This window comes from Neovison vison, chromosome 6 (assembly GCF_020171115.1).
Source record: "Neovison vison isolate M4711 chromosome 6, ASM_NN_V1, whole genome shotgun sequence".
Classification (NCBI taxonomy): domain Eukaryota; kingdom Metazoa; phylum Chordata; class Mammalia; order Carnivora; family Mustelidae; genus Neogale; species Neogale vison.
The window spans coordinates 60,891,150-60,917,929 of NC_058096.1; the positions used below are offsets into that span (position 1 = coordinate 60,891,150).

Genomic DNA, 26,780 nt, shown 5'->3' on the forward strand with positions numbered 1-26,780 from the left:
CCAAGAGGGATGTTAGCTTACATTTGAAGTGATTGGTTAAAGGAGTTTAAGACTTTGTTTCATGGTCTAAGAAGTAGGGGTAACAAGGAGTTCTTTGAGAGGGTCCATAAGCTGACTCATGGGACAAACAAAAAGTGCAGAATCCATTAATAGGGAGAGCAGAAAGGGCAATTAGAGGAGCATATGAAGGACTTTCCCAAGAATGATACTTTAATCTGGTGTAAGGTTGGAGGTGGGTTTGCTGCGTGGCACGGGGCCTTAAGGAGGCCGCCCAGGGACTAATACTCACAGATGGGAAGCTGCCTGTGCCCGGAACAAGGTCAAGTAGACTGAACAAGTCTGCTGGTGCTCTAGCTGCTTGCAGTCACTCTGAGCTTTGTATCGGCGAATTCAGCTTCTTACAACAGAAACCACTCTAGGGAATGTAAGCAAAAATATTACCAGATACTAATGTTACCAGATACTAGCTAGGAGAGCTGGTTCTAGGATGAGCTTCTAAGAACACTTCCAGGTTCCAAAGTCCTACAAATCTCAGCCACAATCCAAGCAGTTGTGTTTCTGCGGCAGGAGGCCACATAATTAGGGGGTAGTGGACTATAAAATTATGTTGCCTCTTCCTCAGTCCATGCCGGCAAATGGTGGGTGCTTTCTGTCTTCCTCCTTTCAAGTTATGTGGTGAAACTGAAGTCTTTCTGAAATCTTCATTGCAAGGGAGCTGGGGAAGTGTAGTTTTGGCTTTCTGGAGTCTTCAGGACAGGAAGGCACATGAGAAGGAGGTAGAATAAATTTGGAGTAAGCTAATTACGGTATATGCTACAGGTATGTATCCCTCCCAGGTCTAATCAGGTACAGTTGGGAGATTAAAGCCAAAGAACATACCCAACTCCCACCATTTTATTTAACAAGATGAGGGTCTTAAGGATGGAATATTGGATCCTTCTGGCCCTGCCGGGTCAGGGATTTGGGTACCATTTGAAAGTTTGTGGGACCTGGAGAAGGACAGCCGTGGAGTTGATGAGAATGTGATGGAGGGGCCAGCCACAGCCAACAGAGAATAGTCTGAAGGGCAGTGGGAAACGAAAGAAGAGTAATGGAGGTACAGAATTCAGAGGGGTCGCTGAGCCTCAGAGGCCAGAAAAAGCAGTTGAGATTTCAAGAGCAGGAACTCAGGAATGGCTCACCTCGTTATTCTAATTATGCTAGAAGTCACGATGTTGACCTATTACTGAGTTAATTAGGAGGGTGTATGTATAACACACAGTGTCTTCCTAACTTTCTGGTCACTCAGTGGTTGATGTTAGCCTCAAGATTTCCTGAGAGATGCAGATCACTCCATCTGATTACCTCAACGAGCAGCTTTCCTCTGAGATAGGCTTTGTCTTCCCCAGTGAGATTGGATCATGAAATCCACCTGCGGGCTCATTCTGACCCAGATCCCGAGTCAACTGTGGCAGAGGCAGGAGGTGAAAGAATTCCAGCATCATCATTCGGGAGGATTCAGAGTGAAAACCAGATGCCAAGAGACCTGACGTGTGGAACACCATGGCTCCATTCCATTTATTCACTCACTTAACCGTATCTGTTAAGCCCCCGTAATGCCCCAGGCATATGCACAGTCTGCGTGGTGATATAATGACAAGCAGTCTGAAGGATGAGTCAGATTCCCTTAGGTGGAGAAGTGATGGAGAGCATATCGTGGAAGAGAGAACAGGATGTGCACAAGGCTTGCCGCTGAAGTAGAAGTAACAAAAGACAGCGTGGCTGGGGAGAGGGCCAGGACCAGGACAGGCAGGGCTTTATTTGCTCCATTAGGGACTCTTGCTTTTTCCAAAGGGTATAGAGAAGCCATTGAAAAGGGTTTTAGGTGGGAAGATGGACATGATGTGATGATGCTTTTTTATCAGTCCCATGCTTGCATTCTTGTGGCATTGATAAGATGGGGAGAGGCCAAAGTGGGCACAGGGAGATCAAGTAGAAAGCCTTGCAGTAGTAGTGAAGGGAAGAAATGATAATCCGTCAGAGGTTGGTGGTAGTTAAGAAGAGGTATTTAGATATTTAGAAGAGGAAGAAAACAATGTAAGAAAGGAACGGTTTTGTTCTTTTCTCTCTAGTCACTTCAAACGCTATTTTCATTTTTAGACTTGGTTTTCTTTATTTGTATTTATCTTTTCAACTTATATACTAGCATAAGAAAATCAAAAGGAATAGTTATGTTTAAGAAAAGTCACATCACAATATGGATATGCTTACATATAACCCACGCCAAAGACTTTGAAGTGGTATAGAGTCTGTATTATATATAGCACCATGGTTAAGAGCACGGATTTTGCAGATAGGGTATTAGCTCTGTGACTCCAGATGAGTTATTTCACCTCTCCAAGCTTCAGATTCAGTGTCTATAAAATGAGGATTAATAGTATCAAACTCGGTGGGTTGCTCTGAGAATTAAAAGAGATAATCCATATAAAGGCATTAGCATAGAGCCTGGCATAGTGAAAATGCTCGATGTTAACTAGTATTGTTATTCATAGATATAAAACAATAAAGCATCATCACATCATGTCCATCTTCCCACCTAAAACCCTTTTCAATGGCTTCTGACCATCCTCTACATTGGCTGATGGTCCTAAAGGCCTTCAGAGCCACCAGAAAGCACAGTACAAAGCAGTTATTGCAAGACAAGCTTGTGCACAGATGGCAAGGACTCTAAAAAGGTGGCTTAGGATATTCTTTGATTCTGCCTTTTTCTTCTAAGGCAGGTTCTGTCTCTGAGACTGTAGAACTTGATGGACAAGCACCGCCTGGTAAGGAGGATAGGGAGGAGTGAGGGGAAAGGATTGATGAGGGGGGAGACTATGAGGTGGGACACAGGATTTCTGCTTGTGCTGGGTACTCTTGGTCATAAAATTTCACTGTAGCTCATTTGTTGTAAACCTCTGATCTGTTTTCTTATTCCTCGTTCATTGAACATTCACAGTGTGCCAAGCACTGTTAGAGGGATTGAGGATATTGCCACAAATGAAGTCTGAACTTTTGTAGAGCTTAAATTTTGATGGGGTTATCTTTCTTGTCAGCAAATTTTATTCTCCTAGAAGTTTTATTTCGCCCCAACTTCTTCCTCCATGATAGGAATGAAAGGATCCAGTAGGACACACTTCCTGTTCTAGATCCATATTGGAAAGAGCTTTATTGTGTGGAGCGTGGTGTCTACTCCTTTTGGGGGAATTCTGTTTGTATTTTGTAGGGGAGGGCAATAATAGAGACGTTAATCACTCCAAAGAACACTCCTCTTATCAGTCTTCAAAATACCCACTTGAGTATGTATCGTCACAGGGGAAGGCAATGAGGCTGAGGACTTAAGTGATTTTCCCAAGTGGAGGAGGGACTCAAGATTCAGACTTTACATCCCATGGTTTATTTCTGTTTTTCATAAACTGGGAGTTATTTGCTCAACTGCAAACAAATAAAGATGATGGCATTGGCTTGATATCAGTGGCTGGGATTTCCAGTTAGTAGATTTTACAGTGCATACAATTTCAGATAAAGTAGTCTTCATGGCATCTGATATAGCTTAGTGATTCCCAGTTGCTAAGTCTATGGACCAATGATGGTCTATGACAAAGTTGTCACCAATCTCACCAAAATGCAAAATAAATGTAAATTAAAGGCGTTTCTTTCATAATGTCTTCTCAACTTTTGGTTATGAGATGATGGTGAAAGTAAGAGGTAGTTAGGCATTTGTCTGTTTTTAGATTATTATTTTACAAAATAAAAAGCTGGCAAACTTATGTCTGTCAATTCGTTTTTTGTTATAATTTACTATTTGGTAAATTCAAAAGTTTGGGGGGACCTCCTGCAACTAATGAAATGAGAGTTAGAAGTTCTGTTTCTGGCAATATTGAATATTAGTGTTTAAAAAAAAAAAAAAGATCTTTCTAGTGCAAAATGCCTAAAAAGAAAAGTTGGAAAATAAGATTGGAAAAAGGGGCCAAAAATTATAAGAAATCACAAATTAGAGAAAACTACATTTGGGAAAGACAAGACAAATATCAAGGTGTGAGCAATGTGGGAGGTAGGATCAAAGACTTTTGCCTAAAGCTACTGCTCCCAAAAGGTGATATTCTTGGTGAAAAGAGGAAGTAGGAAAAAAAGTTTTTCTCAGAGGGAGCCCAGTAAATACAACTGCCTGTCTTACCCTTGGGATGCTAGGAAGGATAAGTTTCTCCTGAGAAATTCATTACCATGTGTCATTCTCATTGGATTTAAGGCTAGAATTCCCATTACTAATATGAACTGGAAAATCCCAAGCTGAGAATCCAAAAAATCTGGGTTGGGTAGTGTCTCTAGATGCCTGATAGGAACAAGTAAATTTTCTCTGAAGGAGTGCAACTTGATTTCAGGCCTTAAAGAATTCCTACAGATGTAGTTCCAATGAACATTAGCTCAAAATCAAACATCACAAAATGTATGAGGAAATAAGATGCCATGGCTTGAAATCAAGAGAAACCTCAAGAATCAAAATCAGAAGTTTAAAAATTTCAGGAATTAGAAATGTTGGATACAAAATATAAAAAGGAGTATTAAAAGTGTAAGAAATGGGGCACCTGGGTGGCTCAGTCAGTTAAGCGGCTGCCTTCGGCTCAGGTCACGGTCCTGGAGTTTTGGGATCAAGCCCCGCATTGGGCTCCCTGCTCAGCGGGAAGCCTGCTTCTCCCTCTTCCTCTTCCTGTGCTGTGTTCTCTCTCGGTGTATCCCTGTCAAATAAATAAATAAAATCTTAAAAAAAAATTTTTTTTAAAAAGTGTAAGAATTACCAAGTATATATTTTTAAAAAGAATCAATTAGGATCTGTATAAGTGAAAAATATAACCACTGGCATTTAAAAGTTTCACTTACACAGGTAAAGAGAGAGTTCATGAACTGGAAGTAAGATATGAAACAATTACTCTGAAAGCATAGAAGAAGGAGGTGGAAAATATAGGAGGTAAGGTAAAAGAAGGGAAACATGGAATGAGAAGGTACAACATACATTTAAGTAGAATTATGGAAAGTAATAACAGAGAAAATGAAGGAGATGCATGCCCAAAGTTATAATAGAGGAAAAATTTCTGGAATTGATGAAATGGAGGAATCTTTAGGTTCAGAAATCCTTATGAATACCAAACAATGATAAATTGGAAATCCACACCTAGATACAGTGTATTGAAGTTATACAATGTCAACAGATCTTGAAAAAGCTACAGAGAAAAGAAAAATAAGTCATGAAGAATGCTAATAAGTTGATAGCTGTCTTCTCAGCAGCTGCTATGGAAATTAAAGGACAGATACACATTAAAAATCCTTCATTGGGGGAATCTTGGAACATTGAAAAAATAGTATTTTAAAAAATCCTTCATTGAAAAATAGGTAACTAGCCAAATGTAATATCTAACGAATTAGTTCTTCAAAAAGTTTACATTGCATTAGTTTTAGAAAACACCTTTTTACCTATAACTGGAATGAACTGGCCCACAAACTTGAAGTACACAACTTTACCACATATATTTTCACATAGCCACTTACCTTTCATATGTTCCACATGCTTCGTTATTGTGAAGCTCAATGTCTTGCTTTGAGGGTTCCCATGTCACTTAAATTGAATTGTCTAAGAACACTCCAAAGTGGATTAGTTTTCCTTCTAATGCCAGATGTAGACGGAAATGAAATTTGGTCCGTTGATACCACCCCCTGCAGTTACTTTTTCACTACCCTATTGCAGTTGAATTTGGCCTTGAAGAGTTCTGTGGACATTTGTTCATTACAAGGACACTTTAATGAGTTCAGATCATTGCATAACCACTTTTACTTATAGCTTGAGTGACAGTCATAACCTCCTGGAGAACAGTGGGTCACATTGACTCTTAGACCACCAGCACCATTCTCAGATGCAAAATACTGTTCTTATTTCTGAGAACGGTCACCATCCTTCTTAGAGTGGAGGCAGAGTTTTAAAACTATAGGAAATACCAAAGATCTTGTATTCATCTCTCCCAGGACCATGATATCTGCTTAGTCTACACTTGTGTGAGCAGAAGAAAACTACTCAATGACCCTCATGGTATCTTCTCCGGTTGATATTTCTCCTCTGGTATAGACTGAACATTTGTGTCCCCTCGAAATCCATGTTGAACTTTAACCCCCACTGTGATGGTATTTGGAAGTGAGGACTTGGGAGGTAATTAGGTTACCAGGGCAGAAGCCTCGTGAATGGGATTGGTGCCCTTGTAAAAGATACCCAAGAGGGCTCCCTTGTTCCTTCCACCATGAGGGCACATTGAGAAGACAATTGTCTGTGAATTAGGAAGTGATTCTTACCAGACACCCAGTCTGTCAGGGCTTTGATCTTGGACTTTCCAGCCATCAGAACTGTGAGAAATAAATTTCTGTTGTTTATAAGCCTCCCAGTTTATAGTCCAGCAACCTGGACTAAGGCGTTCTTCTAATTTAAAAGGTCTTTCACAGTCCACTTTCAGCAACTGACTCCAAAATGGGCAGCATCTAGTTGTATGGTGACACAGCTGCCAATGTCTCCTCCTAAAGGAGAACAAAACTCACACAATCAATTTCTTGTGGGACCACTCTATCAGGCAAACTACTATAACTGAAATGCCTGAACAGACTTGCACCTGTGGGTTACAGGTGTGCTTACGTGAAAATCCCACTCCTTGCTTATTTCTATATATGGAAAGTATGTCTGATGGTACATAATTAAAGTATGATCAGTAGATATCAAACTTGTTTTCCTTTTTGGAAAATAGGTCTGATTGCTTAGCATGAATATTATGTTGGAAAGAAGCAAGTTGTTGTTTTTTTTTAAACTTAATTTAATTTTTTTTTCAGTGATCCTAAATTCATTGTTTATGCACCACACCCAGAGAAGTAGGTTTTAATTCCAAGGACGAAAAAACCTGACACATAAAATCTAACTACTTGCAAAAGGGCATTTATAAGTTACTAGGATTTTAAAGGAAAATGAATGTCCATTGAAGAGTAGTTTACGCAGAGCTCTCATTTTTCACATGTGTTATTCTACATATATTTTGGCTCAAAGTTTTGGATCCTTGATCTCAGGGATTTTTTGTTTGTTTGTTTGTTTAAGGCATAGTAACACCAGGATTTTGAGAAATCTTGGGAAATTCATGCCGTATAAGAAATATTAGGAGTCACTTTTTTCCAAGGTGCCATTTATATTAAAATATTTGAAACACTTATTACAAAAATAATGCATGCTCTTTACTTAAAATTTGCAAATAATATTCAAGTATATAAAGTAAAAACCGAAAGTTCCCTACGCCCCTGATCCATCTCACTTCTCATTGAGAGCCACTATTAACAGTGTTATGTATCTTCCTCCAGATCTAGTTTTATTTCCTGCATCTTGCTAACACTGTATCTGGGAGTTATTTTAACCTCAGTACACACAGATATTTTATCCTTCCATGATATTTCATAGAACAGGTGTGCCATAATTTATTTCTTTACCAATAGACATTTAGGTTGTTTTCACTGTGTCATATATAAAAACACATTTTTGGCAATTATTTTTGCACACATATCTCTGCTCTGCACATTTGTCAGAATATTTCTTTTGATTAGATTTCTAGAAACTGCTTTAATATGTCAAAGAATCTCCATATTTTGCATTTTAATACATTGTATTCATCTTTAAAAAATTTAAACTTTTCCCCCAGTTTTTCATTAGTTTAAGTTAGCTCTATTTTTTGTTTGATTGGTTTAGCTCCAGTTTAATCTCTAGAAAATTGTGGACATGGTTTTGGAGAAGCCCCTCTACGGGGAACTAAAGAAGCTGTGAAATCATCAGGGGAAGAATCCAAGCTCACCTTTGAAAGCCACACAGCTCCAGGACCATCCCTGTGTCCCTGAGAAAAAGAATCAAAACAGGTAAATGGAAGTCAAGAAAAATGGAGAGTGGTTAGTGTTCAAAACCACATGAAGGAAGATTTTTTAAAAAGTAAAACCTTCAATAGTCTTTTAAAAAAGATTATTTATTTTTGTGCAGGGAGCCTGATGTAGGACTTGATCTCCGGTCCCCGGGATCATGACCTGAGATGAAAGCAGGCATTTACCTGACTGAGTCACTCAGGCACCCAAAATCTTCAATAGTCTTAAATGACGCAGTGAGATGTGCCTATTCATACATAGATCCTTGTGTCCTTAAGTAGAAAATAATCTTATGTGGTAGTATTTTTAACATTTTAACTTGTTACAAACTTCCAGTATTTCATGACTTTAGCCTTCATATTTCTCACAAAGACTTCTGATCGTCAAGACTAGAGACAACATTTTGCCACAAAGAGGGCTTTCAACAACTCTTTATAGAGCTGTTCTCCACTGCCCAGCTCTCCTGTCACTGGACGTAAGTGAATACAGAGATAAAGGACAAAGGAAAGGGCAGGGCCCTGCTAGCTTTCAGACAGCCCCAAAGAAAGAAACAGATGCATATTTTCATATGCCTGGCTTTCAGAGAAGTATGAGGGAGGCTGTGCGCTCATTTTTTTTTTTCCTTTTCTCTTCTTCGGCTCCCTCCGCCCTGTTCTTTGAAATAATCCTGAAACAGCTTAGTGACACAGCCTGTGGGCGGAGGCGTGGCTGACTTTTCTTCAGTGCGTGATAACCCAGAGGTCTCTCCCCTACAGGAATTCTCAGATGCCGAGTACCATGTTTCCTGTGACCTCCTGATTTTCTGTAGTAGTAGTAGTCAAGAGGTCTTTTCCCTACAGAAGTTCTTGGATGTTGACTGAGGTGGGCAGGTGCAAAAGGTCTTCCCATGTATCTTACACTCAAGGAGTTTCTCTCTTGCATGAATTCTTTAATGTCGAGTGAGAGATGAGCCACATCTCAAGGCTTTCCTCTACTCACTGTGTTCAGAGCGTATCTCCCCAGCACCACTCCTCAAAGGTCAAGGGAAAGAAAAGCTGTTTCAAAGGCTTTCCCACACTATTTGCACTCACCGTTTCCTTTCATGTGAATCGTCCCTTGCTGGACAAAGCAGAATGTTAGACAAAGGCCTTTCCACACTCACTGCCCTCATAGGGCTTCTCTCCAGTGTGACTCCTGCTGTGTGAAGTGAGGGAGAAGCTGTAGGGAAAACCTTCCCCACGTTCTTTACACACATGGGGCTTTTGTGCTGTGAGGGTCTCACGGGGTCAAATAAAATCAGAAGGGGAAGGTCTTTGCCTAATCCCTGCACGTGTGGGGCTTGTCTCTAGTGTGAATCCCCTTGTGCTGCGTTAAGGGAAAGTTGCAGTGAAAGGCTTTCCCACACTCTTCGCATCCGAAGGGTTTTTTGCCATAGTGGGTCATGTTAGGCTGGATGAAAACAGAGTGATAGTTGACGGTCTTTCTGCATTCACTGCACTTATAGGGCTTCTTGCCGGTGTGGATATGGGGGTGGTGCATGACGTGTGACCTCCAGTTAAAGACCTTCCCACGCTCTATGCACTTACAGGGCTTCTCCCCAGTGTGAATCCTCATGTGTCGAGCAAAATCTACTTTTTCACGAGTGACATTCCTAAGGCTTCCCTCCAGTGTGAATCTGCTGACGTCGAACAAGGAGGGGGGTAATTCTTGTTGAATGCTTTCTCACATTCTTTGTGTTTGTAAAGGGTCTGTCCAGCAGGAACCACTGTCTTTACTGGCCCTTGTGCGGCCCCGCCGTGAATAGCATCTCTGGCAGCATCTTGCTTCTGGAAAACCCTTGAGTGTAGACTCTCATCGGTCCGCAATCTGTGTGTTCAAGGCTTATCTTCTCCAGGAGGATCTCCTTGTGAGAAACGGTAATTGGTCTCCCTTCCTGAATTTTCAGCAATCTTTCCTGATCTCTGGTTTGCCCCAACCGGGAGGACCTGCTGGCTTCCTGAGTCTTCCCTGGAGCAAGGCCTCCTAACACAAAGCAGACTGGTCTCGGGCTTACCTTGTCACCTGGACAGGTCCTTCAGCAACGATCTCTCTCCGTCTCTTACCGGTGCTTCAAGCTGTTAGGTCGACTCGGGTTTGGGAATTGCATGCTCCAGTGAGACCAGAGTCCTGAAGGTCTCCAGCAGTACTTCCCAGAATAGGGTCCTCTGGGCCTGGTCCAGCTGCCCTCAGTCTTTCCAAGTGAAGGTCATGGACAGGTTTAAACACTGATGCCTGGAATGTGGAATGCCACCACAATCTAACAAGACAAAAGGTGCACACCAGCACAGAGTGTGCCTACGACTAGAGACACCAGAGAGCACTGTACCCCACAACAGCATTGGGAACACAAGTCACAGGGGGCTTCAGTTTCACTTTTTTTACTTCTGGGAATTGAACCCTCAGTTACTCTGGAAGGAAGGTCATACATGTGGTAGGAAGTGCACCCTAGTTGGGTCAGGGAAACCCTCCAAACACGCACTCAAATATGCATGTGAGCATGCACTCCAGGAATTTGGTCAAACGGGGAGTGGGGCTGCTTTATTTAGTCTATGCATGGACCCACATAAAACCGTACACAGGTGTGGAGTGGTAAAGTCAGTCCAGTCCAAACGCCCAGTGTAGGAGAAGGCATGCAAATTCCAGATCTCTTTTATGTTGCGTTTGGTTCTGTCTTTATTAATCAAACTCCTTTGAAAAATTTAACCTTGCTTCCTACCAGTCTTCCCAAAGAGAAGCTTTTCCACGTGTGGCCTGGGAGACCTGTATGAGAATGTTTACAACAAACATCTGGAGGGAGTCCAGGAAAGAGGGTGGCGAAGCGGCTTCTGCACCGAGTGGAACATTACTCACCTGTCCCAGAGTGTTCTAGCTGAGGCTGTAGCAGGGAATCGGAAGCATCACAGTTGACAATGCAGAATGTGAAGTCCCTCTGGAACTGGTGAGGAGTGGAGGCCATCGTGGGGAAGAAGGTGAGAGCAGTTTGAGCAGGACCTTGATCCACTGTACTCCCCTGCCCAGGCTGAAACTGGTTATGCCCATGAAGAGAAGAACCTGAAACTAGAGAAGGAAAGGCTGATTTGAAGGTTCTGGTCAGCCATAGAAAGAAGAGGACCGATGGCCATTGACACTCTGAGTATTGGGACTTCTGTCCGTTGTTGTAGTTCTTCTTGTAGCTATTTTGAATGGTCTCTGAGAGTATGATCACCTCAAGACAAGAGAGCGAATGACACTACCATTACAGGACCCCCATTGAAATGGCTTGACAGGGTGATTTTCAGCCAATATTTAAGCTTTGTTTTATTTTTCTGTCTCCTGTGCTGGCCAGAACCTCCATCTACAACGTCAAAGAGAGGGGGTGAAGATGCTCTTTTCATTTTCCTGATATGAAAAAAATCCAATATTTCATAACTGAGATTGTATTTAGTATGGATTTTTGTTCCCATCACCTGCTTGATTGCTTTCATAACGTATGTAAATATTAGGGTCAGAGAAATGAAGGAGTAGACAAATACATTGCCTGGGAAAAGCCAAGAGAGTGTTCTCATCCATAGGATTTCTTGAATGTCAGTGCAGTGAAGATACAAGGTAGAGAGGTCAGCTGTATTTTCTAGACAGCAGAACTCTCCCCAGAATGGGAGGCACTAGTGGATGGCCATGATGAAGGCAGCTATGCTTGAGCTGGTCTGAAGAAGTGCTGGACTGTCTTGTGCAGGACAGGTGACCCCATTAGTCTCAGGATGCACACATTTGGGACAGACTCCTCTCCTGCAGTGATTCTCCAAGTGTGGTCCTTGGTCTCAATTGTATCCACTTTGAAGAGTTCAAAAAAGGCTGACCTCTAAAGACTGACATCAGCGCCATGATAGCTCAATTACAAAATGAGTTAGCTTTGCTTCTTGAAAATGTCTATTTTTTTTCTTTAGTGAATCTACCTTTCAGACCTGGTTTCAATGATATAGAGCAGTTTCTGAAATGATTACTACTTGCAGTCATTTGAGCCATCAGCAGCAACGCTTTTACGTAGCCTGAGTATCTTTGCTGGGAGTTGGTTCGAATTAGGTCACACCGGAAGCAACGCTGTACTCGGAGTCTGCTACTAGCTCTTCTTCCCGGCTTCTCCCGTGGCTCCAGTGCCAACTGGGGCCACACTAGGTGACAACCATTGTGAGTGCAGACTGTCACCTGCACATTTGGGTTCTTGGAGACCCCGTGGGGAGAGTGTCCACCACTATTCCTCTGCCTCCTTTCAGCACTGTAGTCGATGCATGAATATAGACTTTTCCTCTGATATTAGACCAGTCTGTGAGTTTAATAAGCCTTTGCCGAAGGCTGGGGGTGGCAAGGGGCTTCCTCACAAAGAATAACATACAATCGACTACTAGCTATCGTTGTTCTTAAAGCCCTCAGTTCCTAATCTGTCCTCCTGGGGCCTCCATAGGACTGCATTTCTGTTCAGAGTAGATTCTTCCCCCTTAAGGAAGAATCCAGATTTTCCTAACACCAGAAACACCTCAAACATGCCTTAACTCCCCACAGTCTAGGCCCAAGTCCCGGTGCAGGGCAAGGAAGGAGTTTCCTTCTCGGTGCCATCTCACGCCTGTCTTCCCCATTTTCTGTTCCTGTCTTGTAAGGAGGACCGATTGGTATAGTATCTATCCTTTCATGGAGACTCACTGCCCCCATTCACTGTCTGTCTCCTTTAGGACATCCCTTGAGGACAAAATGGAACAATATTTATATAAAATATACACACTTACTATTAGGGGTTGATGGCATCTCCTGCAAAAGATGTTGAAGTTCTAACCCCCAGTACATGTGAATGTGATTTATTTGGAAATAGGATCTTGGCAAATGATTAAGTAAAGATTGAGGTCATTAGGGTAAGTCCTAGCCTCATCTGACTTGTCCTTATAAAAAACTTTCAGAAAAAAGAGGTGCTTCCATTAAAAAGAACGATTATGATGGGAAAGAATAATGTTTTCAACAAATGGTCCTGGGGCAACTGGATCCATGTGCAAAAGAAAGAACTTGGATACTTACCACACATTTTACACAAAAATTTACTCAAAATAGACCACAGATCAAAATGTAAGAGCCAAACATATAAAACTCTTAGAAGAAAACATAGGTATAAATTTCTGTAATCTTGGTTTAGGTAATGGCTTCTCAGACATGATGCTGAAAGCATGAACAAAAAAAGAAAACATAGATAAACTGAGTTTCATTCAAATTAATTATGCTTCAAAGACACCACAGATAAAGTGAAAAGATGACCCACAGAACAGGGATAAATATTTACAAATTGTGTAGGAACAATTGTATAACTCTTATAACTTAATCATCGAAAGACAAAAAGCCTAATTAAAATGGGCAAGAATTTAAAAAGCTATTTCTTCACAAAGGATATACCAAGAGCTGATACCACATGAAGAGATGCTCAATGTCATTAACCATTAGGAAAATGAAAATGAAAACCACAGTGAAATACTATTTCACACTTAGTGGGATGACTCATTTGAAAAGACAATAACAAGTATTGGCGAGGACGTGGAGAAATTGGAAGTCTCACACGCTGCTGGTGGGAATGTGAAATGGTGCAGCCATTTTGGAAAGTAGTGTGGTTGTTCCTCAAATACTGAAACATGGAGTTACCGTTTCAACTTTCTTGAAGCCCAGGTTATTTTGTTTTGAATAACAGCTGTTAGGGGCACCTGGGTGGCTCAGTGGGTTAAGCCTCTGCCTTCGGTTCAGGTCATGATCTTGGGATCCTGGGACCAAGCCGCGCATCAGGCTTTCTGCTCAGCGGCGAGTCTGCTTCTCTCTCTCTCTGCTTGCCTCTCTGCCTACTTGTGATCACTTGTCTGTCAAATAAATAAATAAAATCTTAAAAAACAAAACACCCGATATAAGACATCCACAGTGTCATCCAGGCTGCATTTCCACAAGCTCCGTGAGGATGTCCTTCCAGAAGCTGGAGTGGGTGGAGATCATCTGCCTTGCAACTCTTTGAAGAGTCTAAATCTGTCCTCAGAAAGGACCCATTTCTGCGGACTGGGCCTGCTGAGGTCCACATTTGTCTGCTATGCAGATAAAGTTCCACAGGACCACACAGAGCATTTAGCTTCTTGGAACCACAGCAGTTTTGTGACCTCTACTCCGTGGTGTCTACTTCTTCTAGAAGGTGTTTCTGTATAATGAACTTTCCACTGGTGAACGCTGTGTTTCACCTATTCTAGAAAATACGTGTCTTATGTTCCAGATCTGTTCTGTTGCCAGTTAGCAGAAATAGAAATATTCCCATCATTTCAATTTGGAATCTGATTCCCGGGTCCAGCTATAGCAGCAAAGGATGTCGTTCCTTCCCTAAGAAGACCTGGAGCGGGTTATTTTCCAGCTCATTCCCTGAATGTGGCAGGATGCCCTTCTACTTCTTTCCTTAGTACCAGGTCCTTCACAGGTTCATCTGCGCTGCTTAGCCTAGTGTCTTCTCCAAATTTATCTTATTCAAATGTTCACATCAGAGGGACCATCCCTCACCTCCTCAGATCTGTCTACCATGGCTCTGCATAAAACTCAGAGGAGGAGAAGAAGAGGAACTCACAGTGTGAAAACCTCCAGGGCCTTGCTGGGGAGCCAAACTTCTTCTCCCCTTTTTACTCTGTGCTGGTAGAGAGGAGGGGAGCAGATGGGCCAGGAATAAGCCAGGCAGATGGAGGAGAACCAGAAGCTCCAAGCCCTGCTCAGATCTTCGCTTAGCTTCTGCTAACCCCACACCCCATTGCCCGGGGGGTTCCCGCCACCTGCCCTCTGGCACACCTACAGATTCTTTTTTTTTTTTTTTTTTTTAAGATTTTATTTATTTATTTGACAGACAAGAGATCACAAGCAGGCAGAAGGGCAGGCAGAGAGAGAGAGGAGGAAGCAGGCTCCCCGCTGAGCTGAGAGCCAGATGTGATGCAGGGCTCAATTCCAGGACCCTGCGATCATGACCTGAGTGGAAGGCAGAGGCTTAACCCACTGAGCCACCCAGGCACCCCATACCCACAGATTCTTGAATGCAGCACTGTCCCACCCCTCCCACCATGCTCCAATAAGGAGATGGGGAAGAACAACTCAAAAGCTGATGGGGCGGTGGGGAGGGGGGTGCTCTCAGCAGCAAGGTCTCCTGTCCCACAGGCAGGAAAATGAAAATCAAAACAGTGACTTTTAAAGAGACTGACATGAGTGATATATTTCACTGCTGGCACATAGTCTGCCTCCAGAAGAAAAGTCCAGGGGGGAAAGAAAGGTCTTTACATGTTTTCAGAGGTGAGTTCAAACACCTTTAAGCGCTGGGCGTCTTTTGATTGCTCCCCTCCCCCCAGCCCAGACTCCTGGAGGAGGGATGCCAGGGGAGCTTAAGACTCTATTTAAAGCAAAAGGAAACAAAGAAACAACTAAATCTCCCCAGGCACTTCTGGTGGCCAGCCAGATTCTGGAAACTTGTTAACTCAATTTTCCTCTTCCTCCTGTTAGAAAGTACTCATCCTTTCCTGACTCACGTGTGATTTCTTCCTTCACCTCTTTGCCTGTGCCTTGCCCTTGCCTGGCAAGTTTTTATTCCTTCTCTAAATATGCGAAGCCCGTCTGAAATGTCCTCTAAAAACATGGATTCTCCTCATTAGGAATAAACTCTCCTTTGTATCTCTCTGTGGTCCCTAGTCCTTTACCTTTTATCCTGTATCATTTTCGCCTTCTGCTTGGTGACGGGGCTGATGTTGTGCCCAGCCTGACTCTCCCCACACATCCCCCTCCACCCCACCCACCCCTTTACCCCCGCACCCCTCACAAGAGCCAGACTCTTGTGGAATTCATCTCTCTATCTCCCAGAGTAGGAAACACCGGGCCTTGCCTGAGGTCCTTGAACGAATACATGTCTTGTCAAATCTGATTCCTTTCGTAATTCAGAAAAAGATGCCTTATACCCCCATTTTTATTGAAGGATAATTGTCATACAATATCCTATTAGTCTCAGGTGTACAACACAGTGATCTGATACTTTTCTACATTATGAAGTGTCCCCCCACAAACGTCTAATGACCATCTGTCACTGTAGAAAGCTGTTACAGTATTGCGGACGACGTTCCCATGGCCCAAAGAGGAGAACGACTGGCCTACATAGAAGTCTTCTACCATGTTTACTGCTTCAGGCAAGATTCAGTCTAAGAGACAACAAAGAAGACGATCGAAATATAAAACTCAGTGATGCAGAGCCATTGGTTATTTGTTCGGGAGGCCAGCTTCCCTTTGCATGGGACAGCTTGGTTTCAGCCTCACCAGGGAGCAGCCTACTTCCCAGGCAGAAGCCAGTCTTTACTCCTGCCACAGTGAGGACCCGCTCCTCCTCCCTCCCTGCTGTGGGAGCTGTCTCTGGGCCCCTGAGCTGCTGCAGCGAGAGCAGAACACCTGCCTCTCACGTGCCCAGCGGATTCTGCAGTCCCTCCCCATAGTGGTTGCTGTAGGGAAGGAATGAGTTTCTGTTTTCCTCAGAAAATATTCTTTCTGACTGGAGGTTTCCCATGTGCTTCTTGTCTGTTCTACTTGAACACCATTTGCTGACAGGTGGCCCAACTCCTCAATTATTCATATATATATATATATATATATATATATATAAATGAAATTTATTTATTCTTCATTGGCATGTTTCCCCATCACCGGGCCAACGGTAAATCCGTCACAGGTTGTCATGAGATGTCAAGGTCTCACTCTGTTATATCCCACAACAAGATTCAGGACTGGGAAGCCAGAGGGAAAGCTCTACCGTTTCTTGCACTAGGAGGGTTTGACAACGCAAAATGGGGAGGTCTAGGTTGGAGATTGGATTGACTTGCTGCATAACCTCAGGAAATTCACTTCACTCTTCGGTTTCTTTGTTTGGAAACTGAGGGATTAGCTCACATTATCTGGATCTATGAATTTCCCCCTTATCAGTTTTGGGCTATCTTGGTCTTCAGTGAGACTTTGGGGTATGGGACGTAATAGATCCAAGGGGGGGCGGGGCAGGAAATGCATAAACCTCATAACAGGAAGGAGATATTAAAGAGAAAATGCCATCAGAAGCAGAATTCATGAATTCATAAAACCATCATTACATTTATAACTCCAGTTTGGGATTTAAAGAGCAAATATCACATGGACCACTGTATTCTCTTTTAATTCACTTTATCTCGGGATTCCCCACCTCAAAACCCTCAAAGTCCTTTGCCAAAAAGTCTGTCCAGTCTTGGTCATCTCTAAGTGTCTGGACGGTTGATCATTCCACCCCTAGGAACTCATTAACTAACTCTTCCCATTTCTATCTTTCCTACGCCTTCACTCCCAGCCGCAGAAGGGGTTAAGATAAGAAGGGAGGGATCCAAATACCGAATACATACGGTCATTGCTAATGCCTAAATGCGGGATCTCCCAAACCACGCTTTCCCAGTCTGGGCCGTCCTAGGCTTCTTCTTTTCTTATCCATTAAAGGTTGCTCCATATGACTTCCCAAAGCTGCCAACTTAAAGTCTCTTCTATCAGTAACTGGACAAGTGTGGCCATTACTTGTTGAGACCTTCAACCGTCCTGAAGATTTATTGACCACCCTTTCACAAGGGGAGTAAATGGAACTCACCTGGGAATGTCCTAATCTGTTTTGACCTTCCGTGGAGCTATGACTGATGACTGCGGTGCTGCTCCCTGAAATTAGCCTGATACAAGATAGCCTAACTTCCAGCCCACTGTCTCTCTAGATTCTTCATAAGACAGTGCTCGGGTTTTTTGAAAAAAAAAAAAAATAAATAAATAAATAAAAAAATAAATTTCTTTATTTAATTTGTCAGAGATAGAGCAAGCACAAGCAGCGAGAACAGCAGGCAGAGGGAGAGAGAGAAGCAGGTTCCCCGCTGAGCAGAGAGCCCGATGTGGGGCTTGATTCCAGGACCCTGGGATCATGACCTGAGCCCAAGGCAGATACTTAATGACTGAGCCACCCAGTTACCCGGACAGTGCTCAGTTTTACAGGTTTTTATTGTGCTCACAGTTTGAAATCCTTTCCTAGAAGCTGATAGAGAGTAGCTCGCTCCAACATTCACAGGACATCTCAGAACTCAGAGTAGCGCTTCCCTGGGGAAAACTCTTTTCAACATTTCCCGTAAGAGAAGAGTATAATCCTTCAAAATACCCAACTGGTGTGGTCCCCAAATCTTTCTCAAGAAGCCTCTTTGATTTATTCATTAAAGCTTAATTGATGGACTCTGATTATGGCCAAGATAGGATAGCTCCATTTCTCACCAGTTCTCCATCTTATAGTAAAAATTTTCTCACATAGCACAACAAACACAAAGAGACTTTGGGAGGTAAAAGGAAAAAATGTATTATTTTGAAACTCAAGACTTGAGAAATGACACAATGGTGCTCTCCCTGGGTTTGTTTGATTTTGCCTCCAGTATCTCCCAAACTGCAGGTGCTGAAGTCTTCAACCTGAAACCGGCAACAGGCAACCAGACCAAATCAAACCACACCAAACTAGACCAAACCAAAACAGACGAAATCAAAGCAAATCAGACCAAAACAATAAACAAACACAAAACCCAAGAAAATTCTTTTTTTTTAGCCAAAACAAAACAGAACAACATGGCCTAGGAGTATAGAAAATCTTTTTGATACCACCTGGCTTACTCCAGGTAATAAATAGCCAATATGCTGGAAAAAGAACAATCAATTTGAGGTAGTAGATGTGTCAAGCACAAGAGTGAATGAAAAGAGGTAGACTGCCAACGTAAGCAGGGCCTACACATGTGGGGGACTTTGAGTGCTAGATCGAGCACCATTGCTGAAAATCTTCAGACTCTTTTGTAGATTGAGAGGCACTGCAGACATGATTTAAGGCAATAACAACTCGTGTTTTAGGTGGGTCACAACAAGGGCTAACAGTAAGCAACTGAAGTATTCCAAGTGAGAGAGGATAAAAGCTTCCATTTTGGCAGCGACTTTGGAAATGTGGAAGTGAGGGAAGATTCCAAGAATTTAAGGACTTGTTAACTGGATGTTGGGTAGGGGTATAGAAAAACCAGGTGTCAAGATTGATTTCTAGGTTTCTAACTTAGATGACTGTTTAGATGGATGCCGCCAACAACTAAGATAGAGAACACAGTTATGAGTGTGTTGGGGATGGAAACGTTGCATTCAGCTTTGAACACGGGAAATTTTAGGTGTCTGTGTGTCACCCAGGTAGAGAATTCCCCCCATATCATCAGTTCTTCATGTCAGAAGGGAGTCTTAAAGTAGAAAGGGGAATAGATCTTTGTTTTTATTTAAAGTCTTTGCTCTTACCAGGATCCAGGATCCAGGATCCAGCTTATGTCTAAGGGTTGGGGGCTAGGAGGGATCCAAGTGACACATGTCATTCAAGAACTGATAGGAGTAGAGATTCTGAGAACTGAGTCTTTGTTCCTAAATCAGACTGCCAGTGCCTTATGTTGTCTTCTCATACAGAGTCTCATCTCCTGGGCATTCCAGTCTTTTCAGTAGATTTTCCAGTCTTTCTTGGAAGGCCTGTCCCACCTGGGTCAGACATACACAAATCCCAATTTTTACCATAAAAAGAAGGGGGCTGAGATGGGAGCAGGGCAAGTGGCATGCAAGACAGAAAATTGGTAGCTCTGAGATATAGGAGTGACACATCGGAGTCCAGTAAAATAGCTTAAAAAAAGGAAACAGTGGTCATCACCAAATATCTTCCAGGCATGGTGAAGAGAGGGGGTGGGGATGGAGACTATAGGAAGTCAGTACTTCTCATGACCCAGCACAGCAGTCAAGTTAGTGAACAAGGGTCCACTACCCCAGATTTGGAGTGTTTGGACTATGAGGAAAGATTCTGAAGACTTAATGAGGTCAGATGGCAGGTCGTGCCAGTAAGGAACCATTTGGCTCTTATAACCCCAAGCCACCTTCAACAGCCCTCAAGAAGCAGAGAAGAACCCACAAGACTGAGAATAACCATGGTGTTTATTGAACTCTTTTCATTTAGGTCAAGATGACTGAGTGTTTAAATGATATGGCTGAGCTATAAAAAGCTTACAGCAATTTAAAAAATGGCCCAACGTTCTTTGAGACTCTTTCCATTGAGAATTGGAGGGGTCTATGTCCCTTCCTCTCAAATCTGGGCAGGTTTGTGACTACTTTGACCAAAAGAGGTAGTGCTCTGTAACTTTTGAAGCTAGGTCATAAAAAGTCATGCCCTGTTCTCTTGAGATACTGGCATCCATGTAAAATATCTGACCACCCCAAGACGGCCAGGATAAATATGCTGTGTGATGGCTCTCTGGTCAACGGGCACAGCTGAGCTCAGCCTTCCACCCATCCTCACCAAGCCACCAGCCCTGCAACTGAAGCCACTTTGGACTCTCCAGACCATCCCATCTGCCAACCAGGTTCCAAAGAATGACATCAGTTAAGCAAAAAAAGTACTCTTATGGCCCAAATTGTATATGCCTGCCAAATTCAGATGTTGAAATCCTAACCATCGATACTTCAGAATGTGACTCTGTTTGGAGAGAGTCTTTAAAGTGGAAATAAGGTAAAATGAGTCTGTGTGAGTGGGCCACAATCCAATATGATTGGTGTCCTTCTGAGAAAGGGAGATGATGATGCAGGTGCATACAGAGGGAAGGCTCTATGAAGGCCTGTGGAGAAGATGGCCTCTGACAAGGCAGGAAGAGAAGCCTGTTATAAGATGATTTTCAACAGCCAATTTATTGGTCTAGTAGGCTTTTATTCAATGGCTTGTGAAACAGACAGCATCCAGTATAGAAGCTGGAAAGGAGCTCCAAAAAGTGGTGCAAAGCGAGAGGGTTTTTAAAGACCAGTGTAAGCTGGAACAAGGATGTTCTATGAGGCATTTGCTGACTGATTGAAGCAGACTTGCTTTCCTTACACGGAGCAAAGGTAAGTTTTAGGGTCAGGTCAGGTAACTTGTGCTGACTGGTTGGTCTAGGCCTTCCTTTTCTGGGAGAGCCCAACACAGAAACTCAGTGAGGTTTTGGTTTGCTGATGTGGGGCTTAACATGAGTGCCACCATCTTGGACCTAATCTAGTTGCTTTAATAGGCCTCAGGAGAAATGCACCTTGCCTGACAGTACCTTAGTCTTAGACTTCCAGCCTTCAGAATGGTGAGAAAATTAGTTTCTGTTTAAACCACCTACTCTGTGGGACTTTGTTACCAGCAAACTCATATACTCACCCAGCTACAAATTTCTCACCTTATAGGAAAGGCTGCTATTTTAAGTCACTGAGTTTTCAGGTAGTGTATCCCACAACAGGGGGAATAGGAGCAAGTTTGGACTTCTGAAGTTCCTCTTCCTCTGGGGATAGCTTCCTTCTCACCACATTGTTAGTTTAGGAATGATCACAGCGGGCAGCCTTCAAGAACGGCGGCTACCAGAGAGAGAGGGTGGGGGGAAAGGTCAGAGCTCAGACTTACAGCTTCGGCAGCATGTGAGAACCAGAAACTTCTAAATGGAGGTCTGAAAATATTTTTTTCATTAGTCTGAGAAGAACGAACAAACAAAAAAAAACGTGCATAAAACGCAACTTCATATAGTTATTCTATGGCTATGTCATCTGGTCAGGTGGGATTCCCTGGGAGAGAGAATTACAGTACCAGATTGCAGGCCGAGGGCCCTGTCTGACCTAGATTCTGATTTTTTAAAAGAGTGATTATAGCTCTGGAGGCAGGGGTTAAGTCTCATGGTCTCCACCAGGAAGCACTTTTCTTAGCCGTGGGGGATATTACATTACAGCTAATTAGAGGCTGTCTACTAAGATTTTCTAATTACTTCACTTACATTAGTCTTGCTTTCGTAAGGATCCTGTGAGCTTTCGGAAAGCGTCTTGAGGACAGGGGCACACTGCTCTGGGTTTTCTACCCCATGCAGCGCCCTCCTCAGTACCAGTACCAGTACCAAAGACACCAGATAACAGGGTTAGACAGTAGAATATGAGTCACTGCAAGCATGGGCTCTGGGGTCAGCCTGGTTGGGTTCAAATCCACATTTTATTTCTTACTGGCTTTGTAGCTTCATTCACATTAATAAGTTCTCACATTATAATTATTTTTGGGGGCACCTGGGTGGCTCAGTGGGTTAAGCCTCTGCCTTTGACTCAGGTCATGATCTCGAGGTCCTGGGATCAAGCCCTGCATCAGGCTCTCTGCTTAGTGGGGAGCTTGCTTCCCCTTCTCTCTGTGCCTGCCTACTTGTGATCTCTCTCTGTGTGTGTCAAATAAATCAATAAAAATAATTTAAAAAAATAATTACTTTTTTAAGGGGCACCTGGGTGGCTCAGTTGGTTAAGCTCCTGACTCTTCATTTTGGCTCAGGTCATGATCTCAGTGTGGGAGAATAGAGCCCAGGTAGGGCTCTGAGCTGGTCGTGGAGCCTGGAAGATGCTCTCTCTCTCTCTCTCTTCCTCTGCCCCTTCTCTATGTGCACATGTGCGCACAAGGGCTCATGTGTGAACGCTCTCTAAAAATTACAAAATTTTTACTTCCATTTGGTTCCAAAAGATCAAGAGCTCCTACCTACTCATTGCTGTCAGGTTTGGGGTTTGCACACAGCGAGGGGAACAGAGAGGCAGAAGCGATTGCTGTTAAAGAGCATGGGATTTGGAGAAGTCTAACTCCGAGCTTCCATCTCTATGGGCTGGGTGAATTCGCATAAGCCCGTGTTTTGACATAGGGCCACATGGCAAGGATTTCCACGGCCTGGCTCTCACCGTTTCTCTCACCCAGTGCTCTCACCCCCAAGAGGACAAATCCCAGGTGGCCACCGGCTCCTGTAACAGGTGTGGAAGCCCCCACCAGGGCCAGAAGGACTGGAGAGCTACCCCAGCCATAGCCAGGGCTTCGAGAAATTAAAAGGGAGCATGTTAATTAGAAAATGCTTAATTAGGAAACCAGTTCCCTAGAAAAAAGGGAATTAATTGAAAAATAGGCCTTAATCAAGAAGTTTTGGGCACACAATCCAGCACGGGGAGCTGGCTTGTACTGGCTTGTTGGAGACACTTGTGCATTTTTCAGACTTCACTTTCAGTGACATAGTGTTGGCAGCTTGAAATCACCCTCGTGGGAGAATTTACACCCTTACCATCGACAAAGGCTACTAACTTGGGACTTTTTTCTAGGAGCACTGTTGTTCACTATACATAGAGTACCACACAACCACAGAAATCTAACTCCTATTCCTAGTCAGAGAGCCCACGTGTCTCTGGGTCTAGAAACCTGTGGAAGCCCGGCCCTTGCAGTATCTCAATTTCTGCAAAGCTGATGTCTGCAACATAATTGGTACAAGATGAGTCACTGGGGAACATAAAGAAGATCTCAGAGTTATTATTGAAATGTTTTTATGTAATACCTATTTTTTTCTGTTCTCAGCTTTTGTTTTATAATGTATAAAATATATTGCTGGAGCCCTATGTCTACACACTTCCTATACATTTGGGAGGTTATTAGTTTTTTTTTTTTTTTTTTTAACTGATTAAAAGCAAAAACTGTGAAGACCATTGTGACGGAGTAAAAGAAAACAGAACCGGTTCTAAGCAATTCAGACGGGATGCTGTAGGAGTACTGTGTGTAACTTGGGGTGGTGGTGGTGGCATTAGAAGGTAGAGCTGAAGATAAAAAGTGGAAAAGGTGACCTCACTGCTGTTTGGGGTGGGATATGTTAATTAGCATGCAAGAAGGAAGGGGGGCCACTGCTGGTGATCAAGGCGGTGACACGGGCTGCTCTTGGATCTGGGAGGGGCGCGGTGCGGGAGGAGTGCATAACCCAGAAAGAGGACTGCTGGCCCCACCCCCAGAGACTGGGCTTCTGTGGGGCTGGGTGGGGGGCCTGAGAATGTGCATTTCTGACAACTTTTCAGCCATATGATGCTGCGGGACTAGGCTCACACTTGGAAAACAAGTGATTTAAAGAAGAATTTTATCTTCTGAAGATAAAAGGAATCTTGCTGATATCAATCCTTGAGACTCAGAGGGCAGAACAGAAGCATTTGGAGTTGGGTGGGCAGGAAGGGTGGGAAGTTGGTTCAGACGAAAGCCTTAAAGAAAGAAAATAAGCATTGACCTAGGGGCCTTGGACTTCTGATGCTGGTTCAGATAAGCAGCCATCTAAGCCACGTTAGCCGGGGTGTGTAATCTCCTTGTCAGCAATAATCTTGACAGCAGATCGTTCTGGTGAGGTAGGAGGTGGTTTAGCTTGAAAGCCAAATTGAGCTCTGCAGGCCACACCTCAGTTGTGACCATTCTCCCCCATCCGGCAGAATTCTACAAGCTCTTGGTTATTCATTCCCCAGATCATGTGTCTCTTTTCTTTTGAATGTCTTCTGGGACATTCTGGAAAGGTCATTTTGATTCTATAAGGCCAAGGGAACGCGTGCCTGTTCTGAGCCACAGTCTGACTCTTCCGCTCACTTTCCAGCCCCAGAGTAGGCACGGTGTACCCCGCTGCTTTTAAAGGAGCATCACGCATCTGTGTTTACCACTTGACCCGCTTTTCCAAGGGAGCAGGCTCTGGACATCAACCCCTGTGAGACCAGGTGGGGCCTTAATGATTCAGTAGTTCCCATTTGTTTTGAGACTTCGATCTTATCTTCCCTCCCGCCATGACAATCACCCACGTCCACAATGTTTTGCACCTCATAGTATATGTTTGTAAACATTCAGTCTAAGCATGCCCGAGTGTCCCATCATGTTTCTGAAGTGTTGCCTAGGAGCACACGAATCTGGGTATGTGAATTAACACTGTCATCGCAACGCTGTCCAGGCATTGGCCGCATGCCAACACTTGTTACTGCTTCCGCGTGTGTCTTTGTATCATTTAGATGTATCTCCTTGCTCTGAGATTAGATAGCCTTGCTTCAACCACACGACGACCTTTTTCGTTTTTAACCTCGTAGAAACGGCTGTCCTCTAAATCTACCTTTGCTGGTCTCTGCTCACCATTCGCACGGAGAGTCTCCTTTGTATTTTATGTTATGTTTGTTTGGGTCTAAGGCTTTCTACTTAGATTGTGAACTTCTTGAATAAACTTTTTCTTTTTTGTATCCACCATAATGCCTAGCAGAGCAGTTTTGCAAAGGAAGTGCTCAATATTTGTTGATTGATTGACATGAAGAAATGTGTTAGGGCTGCTAGATTTGTTATGACAGAGAATCAGGCAGCCTTAGCTCAGACTAGGAACTGCCTATCCCATATGAGGAATTTGGCTAAATACTGAAAAGCTCCTTTAGTTATTATGACATTTTAAATTAATTATATATTTCCAACTGTATTTTTCAGTTTTATGCATAATTATTATTATGCTAAATGGTGTTTATAGTTAAATGTGTGGTAGTTAATATAAGCGACTGAGATTAGGAATGTTTTGCAGCCAAACCAAATTCATTTTTAATTGTTCTCTTTTCCCAGCCTTCCTATTGGCAATCCCTCTGATGCAGGGCGCCGCTGAATTCTAATCACCCTCTATCACGTTTAGGTAGGTTAAAAGATGGGGACCCCAGAGGTCAATCCTAAATAGGTGGGGGCCTCCTTATAAGGGTTCTGGCCTCCCTCCCTCCCCAGCACCGGCTGGTGGTCCTTGTCCTTGGCTTCCCCATCCTGTCTGTGCCTCCTGTCTGATGTCCCCGCTATCCTGTCCCAGCCGTACCTGAATGTTTCCTGTCCTTCAATTTTGACATTTTACTATGAATTTTGAATTTATACAGAAGTAGAAAAATAATACTTAATACCCATACTCTTAACACCTATATTTAACAGTCAACACTGTGTACCTTTTTAAAAATTATTTTTTAAGGATTTAAGAATCATGGACATTACATTTCACACTTAAAAACTTCAGCAAAAAACTCTAAAAAATCTTCCTATGTCACCAAATGTCATTATCACCTGTATTACTTTGTTAGGGCTCATAAAACACCCACAGATACCACGACTGGGTAACTTAAACAACAGAAATTTATTTTCTCATGGCTTTGGAGGCTAGAAGTCCAAGATCAAGGTGGGGGGAAGGTTTGGCTTTTTCTGAGACTTCTCTCCTTGGCTTGCAGGAGATGATTTAAAAGAATATAGTGGGGCGCCTGGGTGACTCAGTGGGTTAAAGCCTCTGCCTTCAGCTCAGGTCATGATCCCAGGGTCCTGGGATCAAGCCCTGCATCGGGCTCTCTGCTCAGCAGGGAGCCTGCTTCCTCCTCTCTCTCTGCCTGCTCCTCTGCCTACTGGTGATCTCTGTCTGTCAAATAAATAAATAAAATCTTGAAAAAAAAAGAATATATATATTTCAGTAAATATATGATTTAAAAGACTATATTATATATATTGACTACAGAATTCATTCATTTAAGAATATATATATTCATCTATTATGTATATACATAAATCATGTATTGATTTAAAATTAATTATATTGATAGTTCAAATTCAAATTTAATATTACAAGGCTTTATTTAATTATTTGAATTTATACTTCTATTTTCTCTATGCTGAAAACTTGGTTTCTAACAATATTAATATAGTTACTTATTTATTATGTTGTTTTTTTCAAAATAATAAGAAAACTGAATGACCAGAATATATTTATTTATCCTAGAATAGATCCTACCAAGGAGATACAAAGTACTAAGTTTTAAACTCAGTTAACTATTTTCTCTGCATGGTTCTGCTATTAATTTTTAATGCAATTAGGTTAATTTTTTTCTTTTTTTTCCCTTCTATTTTAGGGATGGCCTTTTGTTTTTATTTTTACATA

The 26,780-nt window shown here is 42.8% G+C and overlaps 1 protein-coding gene across 1 annotated transcript; it reads right to left on the reverse strand.

The window, feature by feature from the left end:
- Positions 1-9,056: 9,056 nt before the first annotated feature.
- On the reverse strand, positions 9,057-15,745 carry ZNF80 (zinc finger protein 80). Its single transcript, XM_044254805.1, is given in 5 exon segments — positions 9,057-9,222; positions 9,224-9,562; positions 9,564-9,619; positions 9,621-9,786; positions 15,669-15,745. Coding segments are annotated over 5 exon segments (804 nt in total).
- Positions 15,746-26,780: the final 11,035 nt, after the last annotated feature.